Raw genomic sequence first — 25150 nt, forward strand, 5'->3', positions numbered from 1 at the left:
GTGGATTGTAAGAAGCTGGATTGTAAAATCTGGATTGTGAAAAGTTGGATTGTGGATTATTACAATCTGTTGGAAAGCAAATTGCTGGATTGTTACAATCTGTATGTTGGATTGTAACAATCTAGCTTTTCCAACCAGCTGTTTGTTTCAGCTTTTGGATTGTGATCAGAATCCAGCTTTTACAATACAGCTGTTTGTTTCAGCTTTTGGATTTTGATCACAATCTAGCTTTTATAATCTGAAACAAACAGGACCTGAGTATCGAGGGAGCTTTGTACTTGATGTCAGTTTCTGGTGCATTTTCTGACCAGATCCACCTTGATTCATGTTCCTTATGTTCCATTTTAGACAAAGCTCTGCTGCGCAGAGTAATATTTTTGAGTGGGAACTTGTTTAAACTATAGTGAAATTTTGTGACAGCTTACCTTTGCCAATGTGAAATTTGTTTATGACTAGCCGAGGTGCCCGTGCGTTGATCTAAATAAACAACTTTTAAATTCGAAAAAACAAAAAATGGAAACATTTCAGTACGGTGTGAATTACACTATAGTGACATTTTGTGGCAGCTTACCTTCGGCTGCTGTATAATTTTCTCTTTTCCTCCTACCAGCTATCATCGATTATTGACAACATCAATGTACACACATTCTGTTTCTGCAGGTACGAGCTACGTGCCATACAGAAAGAAGATGCAGGAATCAAAAGACAGTAGTCTCTCAAACATCAGAAATTGATTTAGGTTTGTTTAACAGAGCTCTCAGAGTAGTTTTTTTATTGGAATCAGAGGGAATCTGTCAAATAGTAGTTTTTAGCTTTTAGCTCTCTGAGTGAAACCCGTGGGAGTGATTCTCTAAAATAAATTAGAAACTGGGGAGCTGAAAAAAGCAGTTTTGTCTAATTCACCTCTCGCACAAAATCACTTTCTTCATATAGTTTATTCTAAACAATCACTTCCCTCTAGAATCACTTTCCGTAAAGAATTTGAATGAGATAGAGCTCTACCAAACATGTCCTCAGAATACCAAACTTCATAGTTGTAGTTGCTGACACGATATTAGCCTAGGTGATGCAGGAAGTGATACTTGGTTGATGCCTCCTTTATGATTCCATCATAGATCAATAGCTCATATATCCAGTTCAAACGTCCAATGCTCCCAAACTGCTGCACATGTTCATCAGGCGATGCATGGCCTGGATGGCTGGTTCTGTATTGCAACTCCCACTGGATTGACATTCTGCTGTGTACTTTTGTACCCTGAAAACAAGTAGAGGCAGTTCTCTTCGGCGTGGGCGGGAAGAAGAGGCAGTTCTCTTCGGCGTCGGGATGCAGCAGGCGGCAGAAGGCAGGAGCAAGCAGCAGCCGTTCCCCACCAACGGATGCGGCAAGGTCACCGGCGGCGAGCAGGAAGGAGGTCGGAGAGTCCCCGCAGGCACAAGCTCGTCAAGGACGTGCTGTGCTAGCTAGGTGCCCTTTGTAAGATCCTGGTGAACGGTGGACCCCATGAGGCCGTGATGTACAAAGCAATGCTAATTAGACAGATAAACCTAGATCAGTTATCTAGCTCGATCGCTAGCGAGTTACTTCGATGCATGCATGGTTATCTAGTTTGAGTTGAATTGATTAGTATCTATTCGTCAAATGAGCCTTGATCTAGTTTGCGTATCATGGTCAGCACTCAGCCGGCGCGAACGTAACGTCATTTGCTTTCGTAAGATGTCCTGGGAAACGATTTGTTCTTTTGACTAATCGGTCTATGTGACTATGTTTAGGCCCTAATCAATCCACTCTCAATCACCTACTAAAGCAAAGATGGATATCTTAATCAAAACAACCATTGTCCTAGGAACGTTGCAGTAGAAGTACCCAGTGAACCATGACATGCATATATATTGTATGGATATGGCTATACGATGTAAAGATTCTTTTAGTCGAGAACAAGAATAATTGCAAATATTCCTGTCACACTGTTTCAGTATTTAGCTTGTAGAGTATGTGTAAAGTCCTCCTTGCTGATGCAGTCTGGAAAACTCTAGAAGGCGATGCGTTGCATGCTCCTCCAGCTCCCTTGCATCTGCTGGTGTTGATTGTTGAACGAATGGAATCGGCAATTCGTACAGATGTTGCATGTTGTCTAAGCCCCATAGCACGGCGTCAAAACGCCTGGCGCCGTGCCACTTATACACGGCCCTATGACCGTCAAAGGTTACGGAATTGTGCCATTGAACTACGACGTGTCGTGCTATGACACTAGAGATGGCAATAGATTTTTTTACACGCTACCTGACGAGTAACTACTTTATTAAAGACCGGGTAGGAGACATTTTTCTTATGTGTATGTTAAATCCTGTTTGTTTTTCTTCTGCATTCTTTGTGAATCGTAAAAATTCATTTTTGAGTGGATTGTATCATAATTCAGTATATATTTGTAAAATTCACTTTTAAAATCTAATCATTTATTTGTAAAATTTATAATCCACAATTTATAATCTAGAGCAAACTAATAGAACCTTAATGGGTAAAATCATCCCCCATCAGTAAAACAGGTTGAAATCCGTTCTTCTGGTACCATACCCGTTTACCCATAAATTTCTGACCTTCCTACATATCTGTCCTATAAGTGATGGCCCAACTAGCCCAAATCGATCTGACGCTAGTCTATAGCGAGTTAGTTGTTTGAGCATACGTATTGTACTCGTCCAACTAAACTAGTTTAAGATCATCTCTAACAGAAACTCTAAACTTCATCCCCTATAATATTATTACAGCATCCTTTATTTTTTCTATCTCCAACAACTAACTTATTTTCTATATTTTATTATTCTTCTACTCCCTTTAAACTCACGTATCACCCTATATGAACGGTGTTACGGGAGGCTGGAGCGAGCGGCAAATACGCCGCTGCCGTATCCCTGTGTCGAGCTCCCGTATAACTATGCAGAGCTTCGCCGCACGCCGAGGCCGATAAATCCATCGGCACAATGATTTGCCGGGTCGACAGGGCAACGGTTGGAGCTGGCCTAAGCAGAGGGAAAGTGAATGCTTTGACCCTTGACATACATGCTCGGCCACACGAGAAAACGGCCAAATGGCCCATGTGCATCCGTACGTCTCAATCGTCGTTGTCTGCTGACCGAGGGCACTAGGGCGACCGCATGTATGCAGTCATGCAGATGCAATGATGTTGTTGTCAGCTGTCAGTCAACGATCACGGCCATGCCCATGATGATCTATCTGAGGCCGCAGCGGCGCCGAGGAGATGAGCCATGGCGGTGGTGGTGTGGTGGCCGAGGACGATGCCGAGGCGCCGAGGGCACCGTGCAGGATGTGCTCGAGTCTGCTTCGTTCCTTCCTCGGGTGTGGGTAACCGTCGGGACGTATTACCCGCACGGTAGTGGTACGGAAAAATATTGTACATATATGAGCAGGTAAGAGTATTGTAACAGGTGTGTTTTTTTTTATAAGAGTACGGAGTGACACTGTCCGGCGAGTCCAGACTAAGTTACACGTAATACCAATATATCATGAACTTTCGGATTAAAAATCAAGAGAACCAGTCAGCAGTGCTTTCGACGCATATACTACGTGACATAGAATGGCGTATATCCTACTTAATATAGAACGGCGTCAAATTTGGTGACAACGTGTGATGATCCAACGGCGTCAAAGGTCATAGCACCCTAAAAATGATCTATTTTTTGACATCTTTTCCTGACAGATTTATTTGTAAAAAATATTTTCTGAAAAGGTTAAAAAGTAAAAATTATCAGTCGTCCAGATCAAGTGCAGAGGTAGGGTGAGAATCGTACGGCCATCATGGAAACTGATAATACATACGCATTACCGGGCAAGCTCAACATCTCCAGATTGTGAAAATATTACAATCAAACCTAGAGAATATAAGGGTGTATTTGGTTACTCAAATCTCTTTCAACTAAGGTCAATAAATACTATAATTTTAAAGAGAATCATGTTTAGTTATCACATTCACTGTTCTAATTTGACAAGTCAGATGCAAATATATAGGAGTGAAACTTGATTCAACATATCAGTGTCACTAAATGATCTCAGATTCAATCAACTAAACAAAAATTCAACTCTAGCTGTCTAGTCAAATACAACCAACCAAACTCTTTTTTCAACAAATACAACTCCTCTCATCCTCTTAAAATATAACTCTCCTCAACATGCTAATACAATACTGCTCAACTAAACCTCCTCCAAGAAACCAAACATCCCCTAAAGAAATCAACAGGTAAAAAAAACCTCACGAAAAAGATATAAGTTGCATTAATTCACGAGCATCAAAAAATACAAATATTTATCCGCCTCGTGCAAGCAAACTCTAAAATCAAAATGCAGAGCATATCAGCAGAATACAACTACGAACGTACAATATGTTATAGGGTTGTGCGGGAAATAACAGACTTCTATCAGGTATTCAGGTCTGCTCCTTTCAGCCGTCCACAACGGCAGCCAAGTCTAAGAACTGGAATTGGTATTGGAAGACGGTCCAGGGCCTAGAAGCAACGGCGGATCCTTCTTCCCGCTGCCGGAATCAGAATCGTCTTTCGGAGCAGGTCTTGCTGCAGCCCATGTGCGAAGAGGCGGCTCAAACATCTTTCCCGCGACATCTGGTGGCGGTTGTTGGGGTGCATCCTCTCCAGGAAGCACCACGAGGCCCTTCTCCCTGAGGGACGACGGCTCGTTGTAGCACTCATTCCAGAGTGAATCCACCAGCTGTCGTTCCTCGCGAGCAGCATGGAGATCGTCGGCATCCATCATGTTGATCCCTTCAATCCGGCTCCTGAGGACTTCTTTCAGTTTGTCTTGGTCGGATAGAGCGTTACCGGCATCAGATGTCTTGTCCTGTGCCAACTCAAGAAGACCGCCTAACGCTGCCTCACGGACTAAGGAATCATCACTGGACGCGAGATGAATCATTAGCTTTGGAAGACCAAGCTCCGTAGCTACGGTCCTATCTGCCTTGTTGTTGTGCAGCAGGTACTGTATGAGATTGAGAGCTTTCCTGAAATGACGCAACAGAACTACGTTATGGACATTGCAGTCAGATAATTTCAATACCAAATTATCAACTAGACTAAAAAGTTTCAAAAATGGAACAGCACAACGAAACCAAAATGCTCTTAACCAAAAAAAAAAGGTACATGCACAATCATGATGGCCCCATTACCATTAGCAAAGAAATTGAATAAACAAATGCCGCACTACAATAGTATAGCACCGCTAGTATGGGACTGCATGGTGTTGGTGTTGATCTCGGCTCATAAAAATCCTAACTAACTACAGAGACTTCAGGGAAGCATGGCCTCATCTCGCGCACTAATCAGGGGTGCAACCAATAGATGGTTGTGGTCCCGTTCCACGCGGCGCACACATATATTAGGGGGAGCCAGCACCTCACGGGACCATCATTCCCGTGAGGTTTAGCCTCACCCCACATATTTGCTAACCTACATCGATCCTAACACGTGAGCCGCAACGGAGCGAAGGCCACCGCCAACATGATCACCGTTGACGACCACACCACCACACCACCGCCGACAACCACACCACCGCCTTCACCGTCTCCACTGCGCCGACCACACCTTCAATCAGGGCACTGCACTGCACTACTCCAACCCATACTGATCCCTATCACGGCTCTACACCGACGGAGCTACAATCATCATGTCATCCTCCTCATCGGGTATGTATTCGCGTTTCCGCTATAATGGGTGTTCATGTTCTAAGGCTAGCAATTGATGTTTTAGTTAGAATTATCAATCAACACATGGTCCCTTCAGATTCCAGGGGCAAAATTCTTAGTGAATTACCCAGCAAGACTACTCCCATATACCCAAATTCCACTGTCTGTTAGACACTGTTTTGTGCCCAAAAGAAGCAATTTTGTCGAAACAGAAGGGAAGTATGTGCCGACAATTCGACATGGTCCTACTGTCCAAAAAGTTACCACAAAGCCAATCAAATCATAAATATGCGTTATGGAATGTTTTGTCCTGGTTTTCCTAAATATTAGGCAACATACCTCTGAAGTCTAGCATCATCAGAACCAAGTGCATTTTTCAATCCAGCATAGCCATTCCCCAGGCGAAATGCAGAAATTCCAGGCTGGTTATGACGAATCAAAGCTGCACAATAATTGTACAAAGTTTCTGGTTAGCATGAGTAACAGAAGAAATTATCTACACCTGACCTTTAAGGTTCTTGCAAGAGATTATGACTTACAAGAGATTGCTCCTAGAGCTTTTGTGCGTGCATTTGTATTCGGATCAGAACTGAAGTTTGTCAATAGTGGCTCCAGTCCATTAGATTCCATGACAAGTTGCTGGCTCTTGGGATTATTCTGCACAATAGTACTCACAACTTCCGCTGCCTTTGCTCGGATGCCAGCATGTGAATTTTTCAGGTAACCAAGTAGAGGGTCTAACCCACCAATGGAATGTAGATCTATTTGAATAAATAGTATATGTGTTAGGAATCGGAACTAGAATAAGCATTTACAAACAGGAGGTCGTAAATTTTAACCATGACCATGACTCTTACCGTTTGCCATGTCGATGGATTCCACATGCTCTTGTAACTCATCCAACATATCTGAAAATAAAGTAAGTAAATTTTCATTCCAGACTCAGCAATATCTACATCGACATATATGAAGGCCCACTAGTTTGATTCTGAGGAGGGTATAAAGAAAAAAGTGGAAACACCAGTTATCTAGCAATAAATAAACACCATAAACATGAATTCCTCATATGACAGTTTGTGGCAGATCAATTACCAACAATGAACGTTGCCATTACATTTTTTTTTTTCAAACACATAGCATAGTTTTTTTATCTATGGAGTTCCCAGAATCCTCCTGTCATACCCTGCACACTAAGGTTCCATGGCTCCATGCCCTCAGGTTCCTACTTATTTGAGCTGTCTAAGAAACTTTACAAGTTGATGAACATCTATGCATAAAGGTAAATACATAAGACCGGACTGATCCTTTTGTGCAATGAATCAAAATTGATTTGGAAAGAGCTAAAAGGCACCAAACGATACCTTCAATGTTCTCTGGAGTTACGCCCTGCGACTGCAAGACATCTTCTGGAGTTTTCATCACCCGAGTGATCTCCTTCATCCTCTTGACGACATCGACTGTGTTCGTTTGCATCGCCTCCATGAACCATTTCTTGTCTTCCTCACTGCAGAACAAAGCCAATGAAATTATGAACACTAGCATTTGATCATACGTTTGCATTACCCTCAACTAAGCAGTCTAATATCTACCGTAACACAAGCCATGGCTCCGGCAGGCTTCGCTTCACCTAAGTACGGCGAATCTAGCAACAGATGTTAACGCTAATATCCACACGGAAAAAAGAACTTAAGCCTCGCAGCTCCTGCTTTGGGTTTCTATTGCAGAGCAGGGCATAAACTAAGCATGTGAACACTGATAATTCGGGTTTTGCAACGGAACGAATACGCATGGAGGGAGGGAAACAAGGGGATCTGGACGTGGGGCGCGGACCTGAGAACGCGCGGCGGGGCGGTGCCGTCGGCGTGGGCGAGGCTCCACTTGAGCAGGCCGTTCCAGTCGGGCCCCCCGTCACTCGCCATCTCAGTTCCGCTTGAGAATCTCCGCTACCACCGCCGGTGCTGTTGTTGCTGCTGCAAGACGAACGGGAAGGAACTGCTTCAGGTGAGATCAGTAGAGCCCTCTGACGGGCTCTTCCTCTCCTTTTATAAGGAGAAGTGGAGGTGGAGACCCGGCTCCCTCTCGTCGGTCGTGGCGTCGCCGAGAGGGACCGTGCCCCGGCGGCGGAGTAGTCTGGAGTCTTCCCGAACGTGCGGTGCTCTGGCCACCGCCGAGCTGCCGCCTGTAAAGCTTCTTGGGCCGCAAGAACGCGTATGGGCCGCCGCCTCGCTTCGTTCCTTGGGCCGCGAGATTGCGTATGGGCTGCCTCCTCGAACGTTCGCAAAAAAGAGAGGAAGGACAATAACCTATCGACCAAAAGAAAGGCGCGTCCATCAAAAATGAAAAAAAAACAGAAAAAAGAGGCACGTTTGGGTTTTTGCATTTTCGCCACAAAAACCACCAATCACCAAGTGAAATCGACACCCGATCAAATTCGACGGGACAACACACATTCACCAGAATGCTATCCCGAGCAAGTTCTGATAATGTTAAAACAGGGGACAACCGTCTTCTTCCTCCCCTCTAATTCATCTCTCTTCTTCTCTTGCAAAAAGGTAAGTTTGGACGGCTATATGGGAGTGCATGGCAGCCGGTAATGGCTCGAGCCCCTCCCATCCCCTGACCAGCCCCTGACAACAGTAAGGTTGCACAAGCCTCCTTCAGGAGTTTCCCTACTTGCATAAACATTTTACATCACACATAGTACACGTCTCACACCTTCTGCAGATCATTCGAACCTGATCTCCTAAGCCCTAACAGGATCACAAAGGCATGCAACGCGCGGTGAAATCACCACAAAAGCACAGCAACAAATGCACGCACATCCATCTTCTACCCAAAACCACACACACACAAAAAAAAGATGTGCTGCTGCTGCGTGCATCCCTACACCTACAATTACTACTAGCTAGCTAACTATCTAGCTATCGCCGGTTCATGAACTGCACCGTCCACCGGACCAGCGCCGGCGTGTAGCTTAACTCGGGCGCAGCCGGAGGCCTGCCTCCGCGGCGGCGCCAGCACGAACAGTGACTCGAGGTCCGGCGGCTGGAAGTAGCCGCCCTTGGGCGGCTCCCGACGCTTGCTGCCCGCGAACTCCGACAGCGCAACCGCCTTCTTCCTCGGCGGCGCTGCCGGGCACGGCGGCACCACCGGGATGCGGCAATCCTCCCGCCTCGGCGTCTGCCACCCCTCCTCGGCCGCCGCCATCATCATCTCCTCGCCGCGCTCCGCTTCCATCTCAATCTTCTCGGAAAAAAGGTTTGCAACAGCGGCTCCCTCCCCTCCGAGTTGAACCAAGAACAGGGCAAGTAGCACAGCACAAGCAGCGTCAGCTAGCTGGTGGGGCGGTAATATAGCAGTGGGTGGTGATGCGAGTGCAACGAGCGAAGTGGAGTCCAGCGGCGTTGCGGTGCGTGCGATCGTTAGGGGAGACGGGCGGTGCGCTGAATCACGGCATGACTTGTGGGGCAGAGGGGTGTGGGGGCCGGTTGTTTGTGAGATGGAGGTGTAAGGGAGGATGTGCGATGGCTGGGAGAGTCACGTGGCACCAACTGGCCAGTGCGCGGGAAACGCGTCGGTCGAAAGTATCGGAATGGTCTAGAGCTCCCACGCGGATTCTTTGTGCTATTTTATCTAAAAACAGAGACGAAGTAGGAACCCAACTCGAATTGATACGTCCGATTTGATAAAAAAAATTGAACACGTGAAAATAATTTAGATTCGGAGTGTGTGATTTGATAAAAAAATTAGGCATCGGTGTTTAAGTAACACTGATGCCATCTAGTTGTGCAAGAATCGTGCTCTTCTTGATTAAAAAAATGAGAAGATGAGAGAAGAGCGCTGCCTAGCTGAAGTGATCTGGAAAGAGGTAAAAAATTATACTATTCCTTTAGCACTTAGTTTTTTCTGTGATATTTTAATAATCTTTCAGCAAGGGCTGCGTTCCAAACAGGCTCCGAAGCTTGCGATTAAGAACAACGATAAATTATCTTTTTGACTGGTTATTTGAAAAGGTTGGCTTTTGAAACACAAAGTAAGCCAGCCTTCCTGAATGGAGCTTTGGCCGACGTTTTAGTTATAGAGAGGCTGGTAGCATACAGGCGAGTGAGATCCAAATCGCAGTGGATCCCAGGTTAGTGTCGTCGTTCAAATGCAGCCTCAATTACTCTGGAGAAGCCATGGATGGATAGGCTAGAAAATGGTACGGTCTGGAGCAGTGGAGCATATCTCTTCGGAACGTGGGCTCCATCTCCCGCACCGGAGCCAATCCATTGCTTATACCACCGAAAAGTTGGTGCCAGCGTGGCACGGTCGTGTCTCCGTCTCCGTGGCACTGTATCGAGCGAACCGGCGCGCCGCGCGCCTCCTCGCATGAGTCAAGACAGTATTGCCGACCAATCATCAACTCCAATAATTACTTTAACATGAAATAATAAAAATACATATAAAAAGTATTACAAAATAATTTTAAATTTAGTCCATCACATAATATGAATATTAGTGAATTTTTTCAGATTTTTAGAAATTTATTTTAGATCCTAACAATTATTAAAAGTTATAAAAATAGTCTTTTTGAGAATTTTAATTTAAATCCTACACATGATTTTTAGATGAATCTAATTAAATTAGATTGTACATAAATTATGAAACATATAAAAAAAATTAAGATTTTTATAGCAACAGAAGACCACAGTTTTATATAAAGATAAGAAAAATGGTATTATAAACCGTGATTTCTACGAAATACTGCTCATACGGCTGACGCGAACTACACGTCTATTCATGTAATTTTTTCTATCAAAGATCTATTTATTTAAATATTAATATTACAAAATATATTTTAAAAAAAAACTCAACCAGCTCGCGCATGCTAGGCTGGGAACCCGCTGTTCAATTTTTTTTCTTTTGGGATCACAATGTAACGGGTGCGCGTGGCGCTATCGCGCGATGCACCTCCGGGCTCAAACATATATAGGCCGGATTTCAGGTACCTATTTCCTCGGTCCGTGCAAGTTACTCACAGTCCGCTCAAAACATGCAGCAGAGAGGCTGGTACCAGTAAAAGCAAGGATTTCATACTCTCTCTCATGGAGAACCAGGACTTAATGCTGTTTCTATTTTCTAGTATAACAGATGATACACTATTTCTAGCATGAACTAGCACAGTTCCATAAAGTTATTACACAAGTAACAGAACTAGTAATACCAAAGCTTGCGGTATATTGCCCTCGAAAGATCAAACAGTTGTATAATATTGCCACCAGCTAGAACAATTGCTCCAATTCAAGGCAACTGAATTGCCTTCTAATCAACTCAGTTCGAGAACGAATAGTATGGAGTTTCCGCTTGCCTTTTCAAGCTCTCCTCTCTACCGCAAACCTTCGCAGACCATGTATATCTCCCTCGAGCTAGATCGAGTCGCTTTGGGTCTCAACAATGATACTTTCTTGAACTTCTCTTTGCAAAATTTGCCAAACCCTGCATCAACACAACAATAGGTAGTCAAAATCAAGTTATAGATAGTATGACTGTCACTCTGTCAGATGAAACAATAGCTAAAATGAAAATAGCACTTGCTTAAGTGGAATAGCATAGAAAAAACATCTCAAATCAGTTAATGGCCAGAACTTATAATAACCTGGTACATCCTCGTTTTCAAGAAACTTAATTACTAGGCTGCCTCCACGGCGAAGAACACCATCCTCGTCAGGATCAGGCTCAGTGGAGCTCTGAAACTTCTCTATAGTTGCACTGTAATCTGATTCTTTTACTTTTATCTTTCCTAATGCCAAAGAGAGAGCACGCATGCCCAACTCACAAGATATAGCTGCATCTTTGGTTGTGATACCTGAAACTGCTGGACACATGTCGGACAATATCACAGAGAATCCTCGTTCCTGTAGAAGAGGATAAAATCCATTAATCAAACTACAAATAGCATTGATGGCAAGATCACAGGCCACATATAACTGAAATCCTTGTTTTGGTCTTTCTAATCATTAACCTGAAACCGAGAAGGGCAAGCTTGGTTTTTCGATTGATGAATCCTCCTAATAGTAGTATCGCAGGGTAGGAAGGACAGAGGGTTGGGTTAATGTAGCTCAGCTTCTCTCAAAGTGATAATGCTCTCATTTTAACAACTGTAAATTGTGCTTTTCATATAAGAACTAAACGCTGAACAAGTACATGGTCTCCACAATTTGCAGCATCATAGTTAGTTGTATATTCAATAGTATCTAACCTAAGTGTTAACTTCAGTTTAACTCCATAGCGTTATTACAAACTAAATGATTCACTACACACGTTTTTTCAAGTTAAAAGTGCTGCCAGTCAATAATCCCCAGCAACCTACGTTTGGACAGGAGTATGGACCTTCCAAAACTTTCCCTTTTTCTTGATCATATTCTCCAATACAGATACATGAAATTGTAATTCAGGCACTACTATTTCATGAATCTGAAGCAACTAAGCCAAATCTCAGCTTCACTCTAATCCAAACTCTAACTGGGCAAACCTGAGCAATATGGCACTATTAGGTGTTGTAGCAATTATCACATCCAGACTAAGCGAAGCAAAAGTATTCAATCATATCACAAGGAAGCAAGGAAGCGATTGAACCTGTGGCGACATCGCCCGAGCCTGCCGCTTCATCAGAGTCATGACATCTGCACAGAAGGTCCTGACCCGTGAATCGCAGTGTGCAGAGGGGACCTTCACCTTCTGCTCTGCAACAACCGAGTCTCTGAATCAGTCCAACCACCCATCCATCAACAATCAATCGCACTGACCAACGACAACTCCACCGCCACTGACCTTAACATCAACACCGACGACAATGCCGCCCTTCTCGAGCGGACCCAGGTTCTGACATGCCACCTGCACGAAGCAGCCACCGAGCTAGTCAATCACATCTGGAAATGAGGACTGATCACATACCGAGAGATCGAGGAGATGAGGAAGAGTAAACGGATCATCACCTGGAGCCACGCGCCGGGGGCGCAGCCGAGGTCGAGGACGGCAGCGCCCGGGGCGATGAGCCTGTGCTGCTTCTGTATCTGGATCAGCTGCAGCAGCAAAGCAACCGGTTGGAGGCACGGCACAGGAAGAGATAACCCACAGGAAGAGTCCGGCAGCTGACCTTGAATGCGGAGCGGGCGACGTAGCCGAGGCGCTGCGCCTCGCGGTAGAAGAAGTCGGCGGTGCCCCCCGCGCCGCTCATGGCTGCCTCGTTCGGCGGCGGCGGCGAGGGGATTGCTAGGGTTTTAGCCCGTTCTATTTTTATTTATTCTTTTGACGGCCGCGCAGTCTCCGTTTACGGGTGTATTCGGTTGAATGGTAAACTGAAATAAGAAACAGTTATTGTTATTTTTAAGGATGAATGATCTTTTTTTTATGAGTGATAGCATGTGGGGGTTTTTTTCCAGTGATAAAGCGAGATGCGATGATTTATTTTTTATTTGGTTCTAGGATAAAGTAAGGTGAGATGATTTTTTTTTTTTATTTGATTGGAGGGGTGAAAATAACTAAACTGGATGTAGACTGAAGCAGTTATTGTTATTTTTAAGGATGGAATGATACTTTTTTTAAGCGATAGGATGAGTTTTTTTTCGTGATAAAGTGAGATGCGATGATTTATTTTTTGTTTGTTTCTAGGGATAAAGTAAGATGAAATGATTCGTTTTTTTATTTGATTGGAGGGATGAGAATGACTAAACTGGATGTAGATGCCACCACTATCACGTGAGACCTCTATGTTTCATCTCTCTGATGGTGGGACCGAGGCCTAGTGGTCAGGTCAAAAGGTTTCAGTGATGGGTCTCTTGCCGACATGCGCGCGGGCCACGGTGGCGCACATCGCCACCGACGAACGGCCATGCGGCATGGCCAGCCGAGGGAAGCATCACCTGCAGCACGAGATGGGGAACTCGGCAATGTGGACCGTGTTCAATGAGCCCAACCGAAGCCCGAGCAACATCAAGTGACTCGACACAGCGAAGGTTGGCTCACACGGACGGCCGTGTCAGCGTCAAGCCTAAAGGGAACTAGTGCGAGCGATACGCTTATGGGTCACAACGAAGCTCACTGTGGCTTGAAACAGAAAGGAGACCAGCAGTGAGGCGCCACGACGGATTTAACGGCGAGGTGGCAAAGGAAGATGCCTGATATAGCATCTAGGTCCTTAGATAAATGTTAAGTGTTTGAATTTTAATGACAATCGTATTATTGGAACTAATGCGTATGTTTTGAAGAAAATAAAAAACTTAGTTCATAAAGATTGTATGGGTTTTCTTAGTTTCTCGTGAGATTCTATTGGATGATAAAAGGATATTTGCGTTAAAATTAAAGATCTTCTAGTTTTAAGTGTCACAAGGTGATTGAGGATACTTAGAGTATATATATGTTCTTCTCTAGTCTTTTGACCGTATTATAAATGGGGACTAAGTGTTGTAGTATGATCCAGTTATATCTAGACTTAGTTGGATGCACAATTGAAGAAAAAAAATCTAGCATTAGATATCTCAGAGAATCCTATTGGTGAGAAGTCATGAAATTAATACTCAAAATCGATTGAATTGGATGAGTCTTAGAGTTTTTGTTCTTACCGGATTGTCCAGTGCTGAAAGACTTATACTCATCGGAACTTATTCCAGTTTTGAGCAGGAGCTGAATGACCTCACCGGATTGTCCGGTGATGGTAAATATGTGTACCGGAGTATTTAACAGAAGTGTATTTTATGAGATAAATTGAAGTTAAGTACACCGGATTGTCCCGTGTTCAAAGAAGATGAATACATAAGCATTTAACAGAAAGTTGGAATTTTCGAAGTAATTGTAATTTAAGGCACTGGATGGTCCGGTGTTGACATGTGTAACATCGGAGCATTTTCAGACCTGGTGCCTCGATGCATGGGAAATGAACTCACCGGATTGTACGGTGATGTGCTATGAAGAACGTCGAAGCTTTTCAGGCAACAGCTATTGACAGCTAGTAGACTAGCTTTTTTAAAAGGTTACTTACCGGATTATCTTGTGTGTATAATAATATGTGCACCGGATCATCCGGTGTTCATAGAAAATATGGGTGGTTAGGCAACGATTAGATTTGAATCTTTAGCCTATATATACCCTTCACCCGGTTTCATTTGTCCCTCTTGCAACTCAAAAGAGTTCATACGATGTGTGTATCATCAAGAAGCAAGGGAGAGTACTTAAGTTGATTTCCATATCCCTAATTGAAGGTTAATGACTTCATTAGTGACTTAAGAGTAATGAGTGTGCATCTAGCTGTGTGTTTAGGTTTGATAGGGATCAAATGAATCAGTTAGCTTGTTACTCTTGGTGGTTAACAACATCTAGCCAGTCGTGGTGATTTGAGGTGTTCTTGATGAGCTCTTAGAGTTCTTGTAGGAGCTCCAAAAAGAGTTTATACTTGTTTGATGCTCGTCAGTCCGGAGATGAAGAAATGGCAATCACTAGTGAGTACTTGAGTCTTAGTGACTCAAAAGTAAGTGATATCCTTACTTGGATGCTCCAACAAGGATTATGGGAGATTGCTAAATCTTCGATACCTCGGAAAAAAATCGATGTCCTATTTTCCTACTCTCTTTCTATTCACATTTTACTTCTAGTATCTACTTTCATGTAAGTTTCAATTCCGCAATTTACTATTAAGTTATATGCCTGCATGTTTGTTCTCTATATTCTAGCTTACTTGCTCGAGTAGTTCTATTTCCTTCTTTTAGGCTAAAATTGCTCCTTGTTCTAGAAGTTATTTTAAAATTTGATTAGAGCCCTATTCACCCCTCCACTCTATGGCCATTAGATCCTTTCACCTGAGCTGAAGAAGATGTCAGAATGCGGCTCGGTCCAACCGGAACTTGCGCAGAACCAGTCAAAAATGTGTTGTGTGACCTCCCTCCCACCCTCTCGGAGCTCAGACTAAGTGAATCTGTGCTCGGGTGTGGTAGATTCATCGATAGTGCAGCTGGATCCCTTTTGACCCAACATTAGTTGTGGAGGAGAGCTCGACTTGGGGATGCCAGTGAGGAAAAGTGAGTGAGAGAGAGAGAGCATAGCAAAGGGGCACAGTTGCTTAGGCACCTAGCTGGTCTGCGCAAGCGTCGCCGTCAACGGGGACTTGGAGCGAGGCTACGAGTAGGGGGGTGACGGGAGGGAGAAGGGTGCAAAGTGGTATGAGAGCTCGGGAGGTGAGCGTAGCACCCGCGTGAGAAGTGGGATGGCTGGATTCGTCAATTTTTTAGGGATAGTCTTATCCCATATATGAGGGTATATTCTCTCTTAGGGCCATCCTATCCCCTGTTGATCTCAAACTAAACACCACAAAACAAGGATAGCTTTCTCTCATCCCACCTTATCTCTTAAACCAAACACACCCTACATGGATGAGCTGGGCTGGTTCGGGTTGGTCTGGTCCTTAGCAAGCTAGTCTGTTGTAGACTTTTTTTGTTTAAGTAAATTTCATAAAACTATAACTATTTATACATTGTAACATATAACTATAATTTTTGAAATCTATTTCATAAAACTACAACTACTTCGATTTTTGGTAATAAGAAACTACAACCTTTTGACATATGTGTGGTTAACATATGATATCAGACCATGTGACACATGTGTGGCTGACAGGTGGGACTAGATAAAAGATTATAGTTTTTGTTATCAAGGTCAAAATAGTTGTAGTTTTGTAAAATATATTTCAAAAATTTTAGTTTTGTATTATAATGGCACAAATAGTTGCAATTTTGTGAAATGTACCCTTTTTATTCTACATACAAAAATAAAATTTTTGTAAAACTAAACAACCATTTTAAAAAATTGCAAAACTAAACTATTGTTACAGTGACAAGTACTTGTCATCCTTTTAATAAGCAATAGTTTAAAAAATAAAAAAATATTATGTTCTATTACTTTCAAAATTTAAAATATTACTGAAATAGTTATGAAATTTTTTGTGATGTAGAGAATACTATGATCTAAGTTTTCAAAAGAATTTAGACAAAATAATGATATGTATAATGAGAAATAAAAAAGACAAATTTTATTGTACATAGTAATAGTTTGAGTTGAATTTTTTGGAGAGTTAGATTATAAATCCTCTGCATCACCAATTTTTTAGAAATTTTCATTATTATTTTAATAGTATTTTGTATTTTTCGAGCAATTGAACGTAATATTTTTAAATTTTTAAACTTGTCGGTAGCCTAGTTTTGTAATTTTTTAAAATGCCTTTTTAAAAAATATTTTCGAAATATAAAAAAATCGCTTGTTGCAACAAGGGTGACGTGGGCGCTCTCCACGCCGCGCACCTCTTGGCCTGTCCGACTGCAACTCCTCCATCGGATCGGCATGACCTTCTAGACGGTTCCCAAACCCACCGGCCGCCGCAGTTGTCGACAGAGCCGAGAGGGAAATCCAGCACGAATCGCCGCGAGCACGAACCGTGAGGTCATGGCGGATTCGGCCGCGCCCCGTCCCACCGTCCTCGTCACCGGCGCCGGCGGCCGCACAGGTAGCTCTACCGTCCCCGTCGACTCCGTTACTGCAGCATTTATTTTAGGCCCTCGGAGTCGTCGTGCGCGCTGTTGCGATGTGGTACTGTCTCATAGAGAAAAACCAGATGGCGTGTCAATCCGTCTGTTGTTCAAGGCTCCTGAAATTCCTTGTTGGGGATTTTGGATTGGCTAGAGTGTCGTGGGAATTGTGATCGGAATCACAATCTCTCCGATTTGGGTTATCCACAATTTGACTACCGTCTTTGTAAAGTTAGTTCTAAATTCCAGTGCTAGTGAAGCTGCTGCAATGGGTGTGTAACAATTTCTGTGCGTACTCACTGCTCACACTGAAGTTACTTGATGTCAGGCCAAATTGTCTACAACAAGCTAAAAGAGAGATCTGAACAGTTTGTCGCAAGAGGTTTAGTGAGGACAGAGGAGAGCAAGCAGAAGATTGGGGGAGGAGATGATGTTTACATTGCCGACATAAGGGATGCAGATCGTCTAGCACCTGCTGTTCAAGGCGCCGATGCGCTCATAATCCTCACAAGTGCTGTCCCGAAGATGAAACCGGGTTTCGACCCTAGCAAAGGGGGGAGACCTGAGTTCTACTATGATGGAATGTACCCTGAGCAGGTTGGTTGGCAGAATCTCTCCAAGACCATTTGTACATTCGTAGAATTTGTTATTGCACAGTTTAACTTGTGATGACATTGGTTCTGGATGTGTTTTAGGTGGATTGGATTGGCCAAAAGAATCAGATTGATGCTGGTAAGCTTGTTTTTCATTCTGCTTAATTGTTCAGTTTGTTGATTTTGACATCCTTTAGTGCATGATTGTTTGTTAAGTGGGTTGCCTGTTTTGTCAGCCAAAGCTGCTGGAGCGAAGCATATAGTGTTGGTGGGATCCATGGGAGGAACAAATCCTAACCATCCACTGAACAGCCTTGGTAACGGCAATATACTGGTAAGTTGGAGTTTAGTTATTCCTCTAGTCAACTGCATTTCACAATCCCCCGATATCACCTAAGTGTAGATGTGAGATCTTGATTATTTCATATATGTTTGCTGTAGGTGTGGAAGCGCAAGGCAGAACAGTATTTGGCAGACAGTGGAGTCCCTTATACAATTATAAGGTACACAATACACAGTGCATGTAGATCAAAATTAAGCCTTCTGCATGTCACAGAAAGAAGAAAATGATTCCTTCTGCTAATGTAGCATGCTACAATTTGGACAAGATAAATACTCTAGGACATTCCTTCTGCCCACCTTTTGGAAACTAATAAGTTATGCTAGTCTCATTTCAACTCTTTTTGTTTTGTACATCTAAAGAAGCATTTCTCTGAATTGTGTGGAATATTGTGCTAAGTCTTTTCCTTTTTGGAAAAATAGAACAAAAAAATAGCTTGTGCAGCATAGTCTTGTAGAAAGCTTGTGTGAAGCTAATACAAAAGAAAATAGCCTGATCTTATTATCTTCGCCTATATACAATCTGATATTCTCTTCTTCCCTTAAATTTAGGCCCGGAGGTCTGCAAGACAAAGATGGGGGAGTGAGGGAGTTAATTGTTGGGAAAGATGATGAACTTCTCCAGACCGACACAAAGTCAATTCCAAGAGCTGATGTGGCTGAAGTTTGTGTTCAGGTAACCTTCTGATACTGCCAAGATAAATGCAGTGAACCACCACTTACTAATCTGTCTGAAAGGACCAGGTTAAAATTGGCTATGGTCGTGAGTTAGCCATTCTGATTGTAAACCTTTTCCCCCTGAAAATAGGCTCTGCAGTATGAAGAGATAAAGTTCAAGGCATTTGATTTGGCTTCGAAGCCTGAAGGTGTGGGCACGCCAACGAAAGATTTTAAGGCATTGTTCTCCCAGGTTACTGCTCGGTTTTGAGCGATCTGCTAAAGCATATTCTCATGTCTAGGTTTTCATGATGTTTTCAGTTCATCGCTGATGGATCTGTATTGGATTTATAACTAGTTAGCTTGTGTATGATGAAGCTGCATTTATGTGTAATGGCAAAAATCATGTTGTCAAAACTGCTGAGAGAAATCAGTGAATTGTTCAGAGGCATACTGCTGCGAAGAGCGCTTTGTCCTTGTCCCGGCATATATCGTAAAGAGCCAAGTTATTCAGGCGCCATTAGCTGCCAGTTTGATTTCACAAGTTGCAACTTGCAAGGCTTCCCTATGGCGTCGAATGTGTCTTTCTTATCTGCAAGGTGCTGGCTATTTTTTTGGCGAACGCCGTCAGCCTGCTGGTTCTTTGAACGATGCCAATATATTCTTGGATCACAAGTTCACAACCAGGTATTTCTTCAGTTCATTGAAAAAGAACGCTTCATCATATCCCCAGGGGCGTGCTACAACAGCTGGTTAGTGTCTCACCAGCAGTAAACAATTTCTTGAAGCGAATAATGAAATGAATGATACAGTGAAAAAATATCGTCGCTATCGATTCAAGGACCAAAATAAGAGTATTGTTTGATAAAAAAGGGAGCAAGCTAGAGTTGGGCATCATGTTAGACAAAAACCTGTCACTCTATTACACAAATGTTGAAGATAGACACCTACAAGCAGCTTATGTTCCAGTTATGTCAAGCATCAATATCTTTGCTCCCAGAAAAGGGTCAGAATTCATCAACAAAAATATGTCAAACATCAATATCTTTGTTCCTAGAAAAAGAGTCAGAGTTCATCACAAAAACATCACACACGACAAAATGGCGAATCAGAAGATGTCTGCTGACCCAGTGATATTTACAGGCCTAGCTAGTCCATGCCGAAACAGCAAAGATGACACGGCCCTTCCAACCTTGTAGCATCCACTTGTTATCTTCATCCACGAGGAAATCCCTATGATAGCTCTTGTTCACCTTGTATCTTGCTCTCTTCATTATCTCTTCATTCAGAGGTAGCTGCCTGAAGCCTGCCCTGAGGTTCCTCACCTGCCATTGTTTGTAGCTCTCCGGCCTTTCAATCCTCTCTGTGCCCTCACAGGCAATCACATTAAGAGCTTCCCGTCCAAACAAGTCTCTTTCTATCAGCAGCCGATGTTCGTCCACCCGCATGGCGTTCGCTTCAAGCATATCAAAGAGTGAAGAGAAAAAAAACAAAGCCTCCTTGAAGCGTGTCACAAAGAACGGTGCGCTGTAAAGTCCATTGACAACCCCATGGACAAACAAATGTGGATTCATCTTTCTGATTGTGTTCAAAACCCTCGTTCTCGGGCTGTCATCCATCACCGTCTCATCCATCATGTTCCTCATTCGGTAAAGGCAGTTGACAACAAGAAGTTCATCGCTCTTTATCTTGAGATCTTCAGCTTGGATGGTATCCCACTTGGCGGCAATGGCGTGATATTCAAAGGGAACATTGAACATACGGGCATACTCATGTAACCGCCGCCCTGTCGCCTCTATACGCTCTGCAGGGCGGAATCCTGGCTGGGGAAAGTCGATACCAGTGATTCGAAGGCTTGGGGAGCCACCACATCTCTTTGAGAGCCGCTGCATGAGGACTGGCCATTGGAAACCATATTGTATCCCGTAGTCAATAATGTGCAACCTTGCCGCACTCTTAGAAGCATTCAAGATGGTTGTGTTTGAGAAGAAGTGTGATATTTTCTTGAATGGGCACGCTTTAACATACAAACCGAATGATTTCAGTATATCACTAGTAGAAGTTCTCTTCGCAGCAAGTGAACGGTAAATACTGCTACCATTGCCGGCTAGGCGAGCCTCGAGCCCATCAGCAAAGCAATGTGCCAGCCTCTGGCCAGCATCTCCGGTAGCAGAAGAATGCTTCCTGATCTGTTTCAGCAACTCATTTGAGCTCCGGTGATCATCAATAGCTACGGCCTGAGCACAATGTATAAGTAAGGTTGTGAGATCCACTGCCTCCTCCTCCGGATGAGCACCAGATCTTCCCTTCCTTCGTCCTCTTTTATTTCCCGATCCTTTCACATATCCGACGCTAATTTGTGCTTCAGGTGGCAATGGTGACCGGAACTCACAGTTCTTATCAGTACACAAGAGTACATCATCAAACATCTGTCGGACGGTATCCTCGTCGCACAACGCAGATTGTTTGCTCCTCCTCTCTTCCAACTTCAAGCCATCGTCATGTGGGTTCTTCCGACCTTTACGAACGGCACAAACTGCATCCTCCTTCACCATTTCACTAGGTAATTGACAAGAGTTCTGATCACTCGTGACCACATCATAAAATCCTCCGCTTCCTGTGATATCACAACCATCAGCTGTCCAAGATTTCCCTTCCTGCGTGGGCTTAGCAGCCGTAAGGATGTCAACGAAGGGCTTCTCCACAGCGAGGAGTGCTGAACCCTCCACAGGTGCACTGGTAACAGGATAAGACTCATCATCCTCATCTTCAAGAAGGAACTGGTTGATGTATGCAAGGACCGCATCATCGGCGACAGCCTCGGACAAATCCTCGGGGTTGTCCAGCTCGGTCGAGGTTGTTGATGCGGGGCTCGGCGTGGTGTGGCCAGGCATGACCTGGGGTGGAGATGGATGGGAACTGACAGGAGGGTCGTGGTTGTGGGATCCATATGAAGGAAAAATTTGGACTTGTGATTGTTGTTGAAGGGAGAAACTAATCATGTGAGGGATGGATGGATTGGGAGTGGACAATCGATCACCAAAGTCAAGATTATCGCGAGAACCAGGGTCCATTACCATTCCTTAATCCGTTTCTCGTTGCCTTTCTGAGTTGCACTCAGTTAACAGATTTACAAAAGGGAATCTCACCTCGTACTGGGCTGCTGGTGCCTTTTTTTTCTCTAGAACACAAGATTCCGCTTAGAGAACTGGACAAATGGCAAGACAATCAGATGACGCCACAGTCTAATAGCATCCCATGATATTTACTGCAAGTAATTTAGAAAGAAGAAGAAGAAGAAGAAGAAGAAACGTACCCTGCAAACCGAAGACGAACTCCTTACCAAGATCTGTGATCTATTGGCCTAGTAAAAGACTGGGAGAAGGATGACCAGACGTCGCTTACTTGCTAGTTGTGGCTCCCAAACGAAGTAGTGCTCTGCGCTCTAAAATCTTGGAGGCTGCCTTGCTGCGTGGAACCTTGGAGGAAGAAAGCAATGGTGATTGGGGCAGAGGCAGCAAGAGTCCAAGAGTTCTGGTTGGCGTGGCTAGTGCGGCAGCAACTTCCATTCTGTTCACCAACTGGAGGATTTGTTTAACTCGCAGCACTAAGAAACCACCAATGAGATTGTTTTTTTTTTCCTTTTTTAGAAATGACGGGCTGGTGTTTGCAAGGAAGAGGGGATGCATCTGGGTGAGGTGCTGCACAGAGAACCTCAGCACGGGAAATGGTCGGATTCTCTGCGGGCGATAACTCTGGTTTTGAGGAATCGAGATCCTCTTACGTTGTGCAGTGATCACTGACGCGTGAGGTCCACACATCTGGGCCCACATACAGTAACCACTGCCCTATAAGGTTACGTTAGAGGAATTGCTTCCGGTTTTGAGACATGTAGGGATAAGGGTCATCTTTTTTTTAAGGAACTAGAGGGGCAAAATCATGACAAATTTTGCATGATGGATAACCATAAAAAAATCATGTAGAAAATTTTGTTCGCTGATTTGAAGTGTTGGTGCAGGGTCATTAAAAAATCCTGTAATTTCTAACAGTCCATATGCTCCAACCCATTAAGATTATGATCAACCTGAAGAAAGACACTGCAAATTCAGTTTGAACAGTTAAAGAGTGTCCCATGGTGATAATTGTGGAACATGAAGTACAATTGTAGCCCATCACATATTAGCATAGTTACAATGTAGGAAGAGATGAACTAAAGTTTCTTCAATTTGTCATCCTTTACTGCATGTATACCTCTTTTATAATTATTTTATAATTACAAGGCGTAGCTTTTTGCATGCACCACACTTACACATCTACGATTACATCTGTCAAACGGCTATAAGTTATCACTGAAAGACTTCACTTGTGTTTTTCATTCAAACTTTGTTTTTCAATTGTAACCTTTATGGTTAAACATAAAAGTACAAAAACAGTCTACAATGCTTGTGCTAAATGTTATACGCAAATCAATTAATTTGTACCCTTTTTCCCAGAATCTTTCTCGCAAAGATTTCAAGTTACTAGTATTTTCTTTAGGTGAATAGATTAAATTACTACTGCCTCTACCTACAAACCTAAAGTATTGTAAGCCGCATGTATGGGCACGGCAATTGGCACCAGAAAGGATCGAGGGGGTCCAAAGCACGCATCGTTGGTGTGAACGGGACGAGATGCTGGTCCCGGCCGAGCAGTTGACGGCATACTCAAGTCTCGGGTCAGCTTACGCTGCCTTTGGCTGCTCAGCAGTAAAAAGCTAATTTAAACTGTTTGTTTTTAAAAATATATTTTGAGACATAAAAAAATATTATTATTACGGGGAGTCAAAAGCTGATTTAGAGGAGCTTTTATAACTTCTAAAGATAATATTATAAAGAGTATTATATATATTATATATTTTATCCGTATAAAAAATCAATTAAAAACAGTTTTTGTATACGCAGCTTTTCAAAACAGCTTTTGAAAAGCCTTGGTACAACCAAACAGCTGCTCAGACGAGCCCGATGCATAGTCCAAAACACAGAAAAGAGGCCCAAACACTTGTTTCACGCTTCCACGACACGTTTCGTTCGCTCGCCGGAGTTGGCCCAAGCGAGTCACCTTCGACTACGAACGGCCCAGCCAACCCACGGGCCCGAACAACAGCTGACATTTGCTTTGCCCCGCGAGAGAAACCAAAGCCCAAACCCGGCACAACGGCCCATGCCCGTCTCGCAGTCGCAGTCGCAGCGGCCAGCGCCCAGCACTCTACGCGGCCGGCCTGTTTGCGTGAGCGCGAGCCTGACCCGGTCACCGCGCTCGCTCGCTCGCTGCAAGGCTGCGGTGCCACCGCCCCACGCCCACGCGTCCTCCAAAGTGACTGGCGCGGACAGACTGAGAACAATGCGATGCGACGTGCGCGGCAGGCAGGCGGCGCTTGCGCTTGTCCCGATCCCGCCGCGGCTGCTTTCTGGAGCGCACCCGCGCACCGTCACACTCACTAGCGGGTGGCTTGAGCTGCGTGCCGTGGGCCAGGCAGGGGCTCATCGGGTCAATGCGAACACTCCATGCGACATCTTGGTTGAGGTCACGGTGGTGATCCGGCCGTCACTGGTCAATTCCTACTCCCAACGTCATGATCTCCCTGGCCTGGCCCCTGCTCGTCCAACCGAAACAACGAGGTGGTGCCAAATGGACCTGGATACTCTGCCATAATCACGATTATTGCAGAGAGTTACTGTTGTACAGTGTCATGTATCCGCTACTACAGTACCCTGCATTAATTAATTGTGATTGCTGTAGTAAAGTACTGGAGCAACAATAGTTCCATTCACTGTATCGAGGTTTTCTACTATTCATTGGTACCGTAGCATTTTCATCTGGGGTCGCCAGATTTTGATCTGACTGCTGTAAACATCTCCTAATGCACATCACTGTTGATCCTCTGCAGTGGCTCCTCCACTTCAGAGGATCCTGATTCGTGCCAAATACCTACTCAGCTCTTCTAGGTGTGTCACCGAAGTTCTAAATACTAGGATTGAGCATTTTCATGAACAAACTCATTAGTTAACATCAAAATGTATTTATAAAAAATAGAAACATTATAGATGGTGTAGTGGCTATGAGATTTTACCTGAAATAAAAAGAATTAATCAAATTAGCATTTCTTAAGTTGGATTTAAAAAAACGTATGACAAGGTGAATTAGGAGTTCCTCTTTCACTGTTTGGAATTGAGAAATTGTATTAAAAAAGTGGTGAGTGGTGGAACTTTAATTGTTAAAATCAACAATTAAATGAGGTCATATTTTAGAAGCTTTAAAGGGG

The 25150-nt window shown here is 43.8% G+C and overlaps 5 protein-coding genes across 5 annotated transcripts; 1 reads left to right on the forward strand and 4 right to left on the reverse strand.

Annotated features, from left to right (window-relative positions):
• Positions 1-4270: 4270 nt before the first annotated feature.
• On the reverse strand, positions 4271-7873 carry LOC133915122 (uncharacterized). The gene is made up of 6 exons (XM_062358149.1): positions 7539-7873; positions 7070-7212; positions 6566-6616; positions 6248-6469; positions 6048-6150; positions 4271-5027 (listed from the first exon to the last, which is right to left on the reverse strand). The coding sequence occupies exons 1-6, from the start codon at positions 7625-7627 to the stop codon at positions 4481-4483; spliced, it is 1155 nt and encodes a 384-aa protein (XP_062214133.1). The 5' UTR covers positions 7628-7873; the 3' UTR covers positions 4271-4480.
• Positions 7874-8350: 477 nt separating this feature from the next.
• On the reverse strand, positions 8351-9043 carry LOC133915123 (cyclin-dependent protein kinase inhibitor SMR4-like). The gene has a single exon (XM_062358150.1). It carries the CDS (start codon positions 8943-8945, stop codon positions 8622-8624), a length of 324 nt encoding a protein of 107 aa, XP_062214134.1. The 5' UTR covers positions 8946-9043; the 3' UTR covers positions 8351-8621.
• Positions 9044-10761: 1718 nt separating this feature from the next.
• LOC133915126 (uncharacterized) lies at positions 10762-13028 on the reverse strand. Its single transcript, XM_062358153.1, has 6 exons — positions 12847-13028; positions 12686-12772; positions 12522-12584; positions 12327-12428; positions 11347-11605; positions 10762-11186 (listed from the first exon to the last, which is right to left on the reverse strand). Exons 1-6 carry the CDS (start codon positions 12925-12927, stop codon positions 11077-11079), a joined length of 702 nt encoding a protein of 233 aa, XP_062214137.1. The 5' UTR covers positions 12928-13028; the 3' UTR covers positions 10762-11076.
• A 4025-nt stretch (positions 13029-17053) lies between these two features.
• LOC133915125 (uncharacterized protein At5g02240-like) lies at positions 17054-19300 on the forward strand. The gene is made up of 7 exons (XM_062358152.1): positions 17054-17238; positions 17589-17857; positions 17956-17992; positions 18090-18187; positions 18295-18356; positions 18745-18868; positions 19001-19300. Exons 1-7 carry the CDS (start codon positions 17178-17180, stop codon positions 19118-19120), a joined length of 771 nt encoding a protein of 256 aa, XP_062214136.1. The 5' UTR covers positions 17054-17177; the 3' UTR covers positions 19121-19300.
• Positions 19301-19593: 293 nt separating this feature from the next.
• LOC133915124 (scarecrow-like protein 9) lies at positions 19594-22519 on the reverse strand. Its single transcript, XM_062358151.1, has 2 exons — positions 22166-22519; positions 19594-22057 (listed from the first exon to the last, which is right to left on the reverse strand). Exon 2 carries the CDS (start codon positions 21927-21929, stop codon positions 19995-19997), a length of 1935 nt encoding a protein of 644 aa, XP_062214135.1. The 5' UTR covers positions 21930-22057; positions 22166-22519; the 3' UTR covers positions 19594-19994.
• Positions 22520-25150: the final 2631 nt, after the last annotated feature.

Source organism: Phragmites australis, chromosome 4, assembly GCF_958298935.1.
Source record: "Phragmites australis chromosome 4, lpPhrAust1.1, whole genome shotgun sequence".
Lineage (NCBI taxonomy): Eukaryota > Viridiplantae > Streptophyta > Magnoliopsida > Poales > Poaceae > Phragmites > Phragmites australis.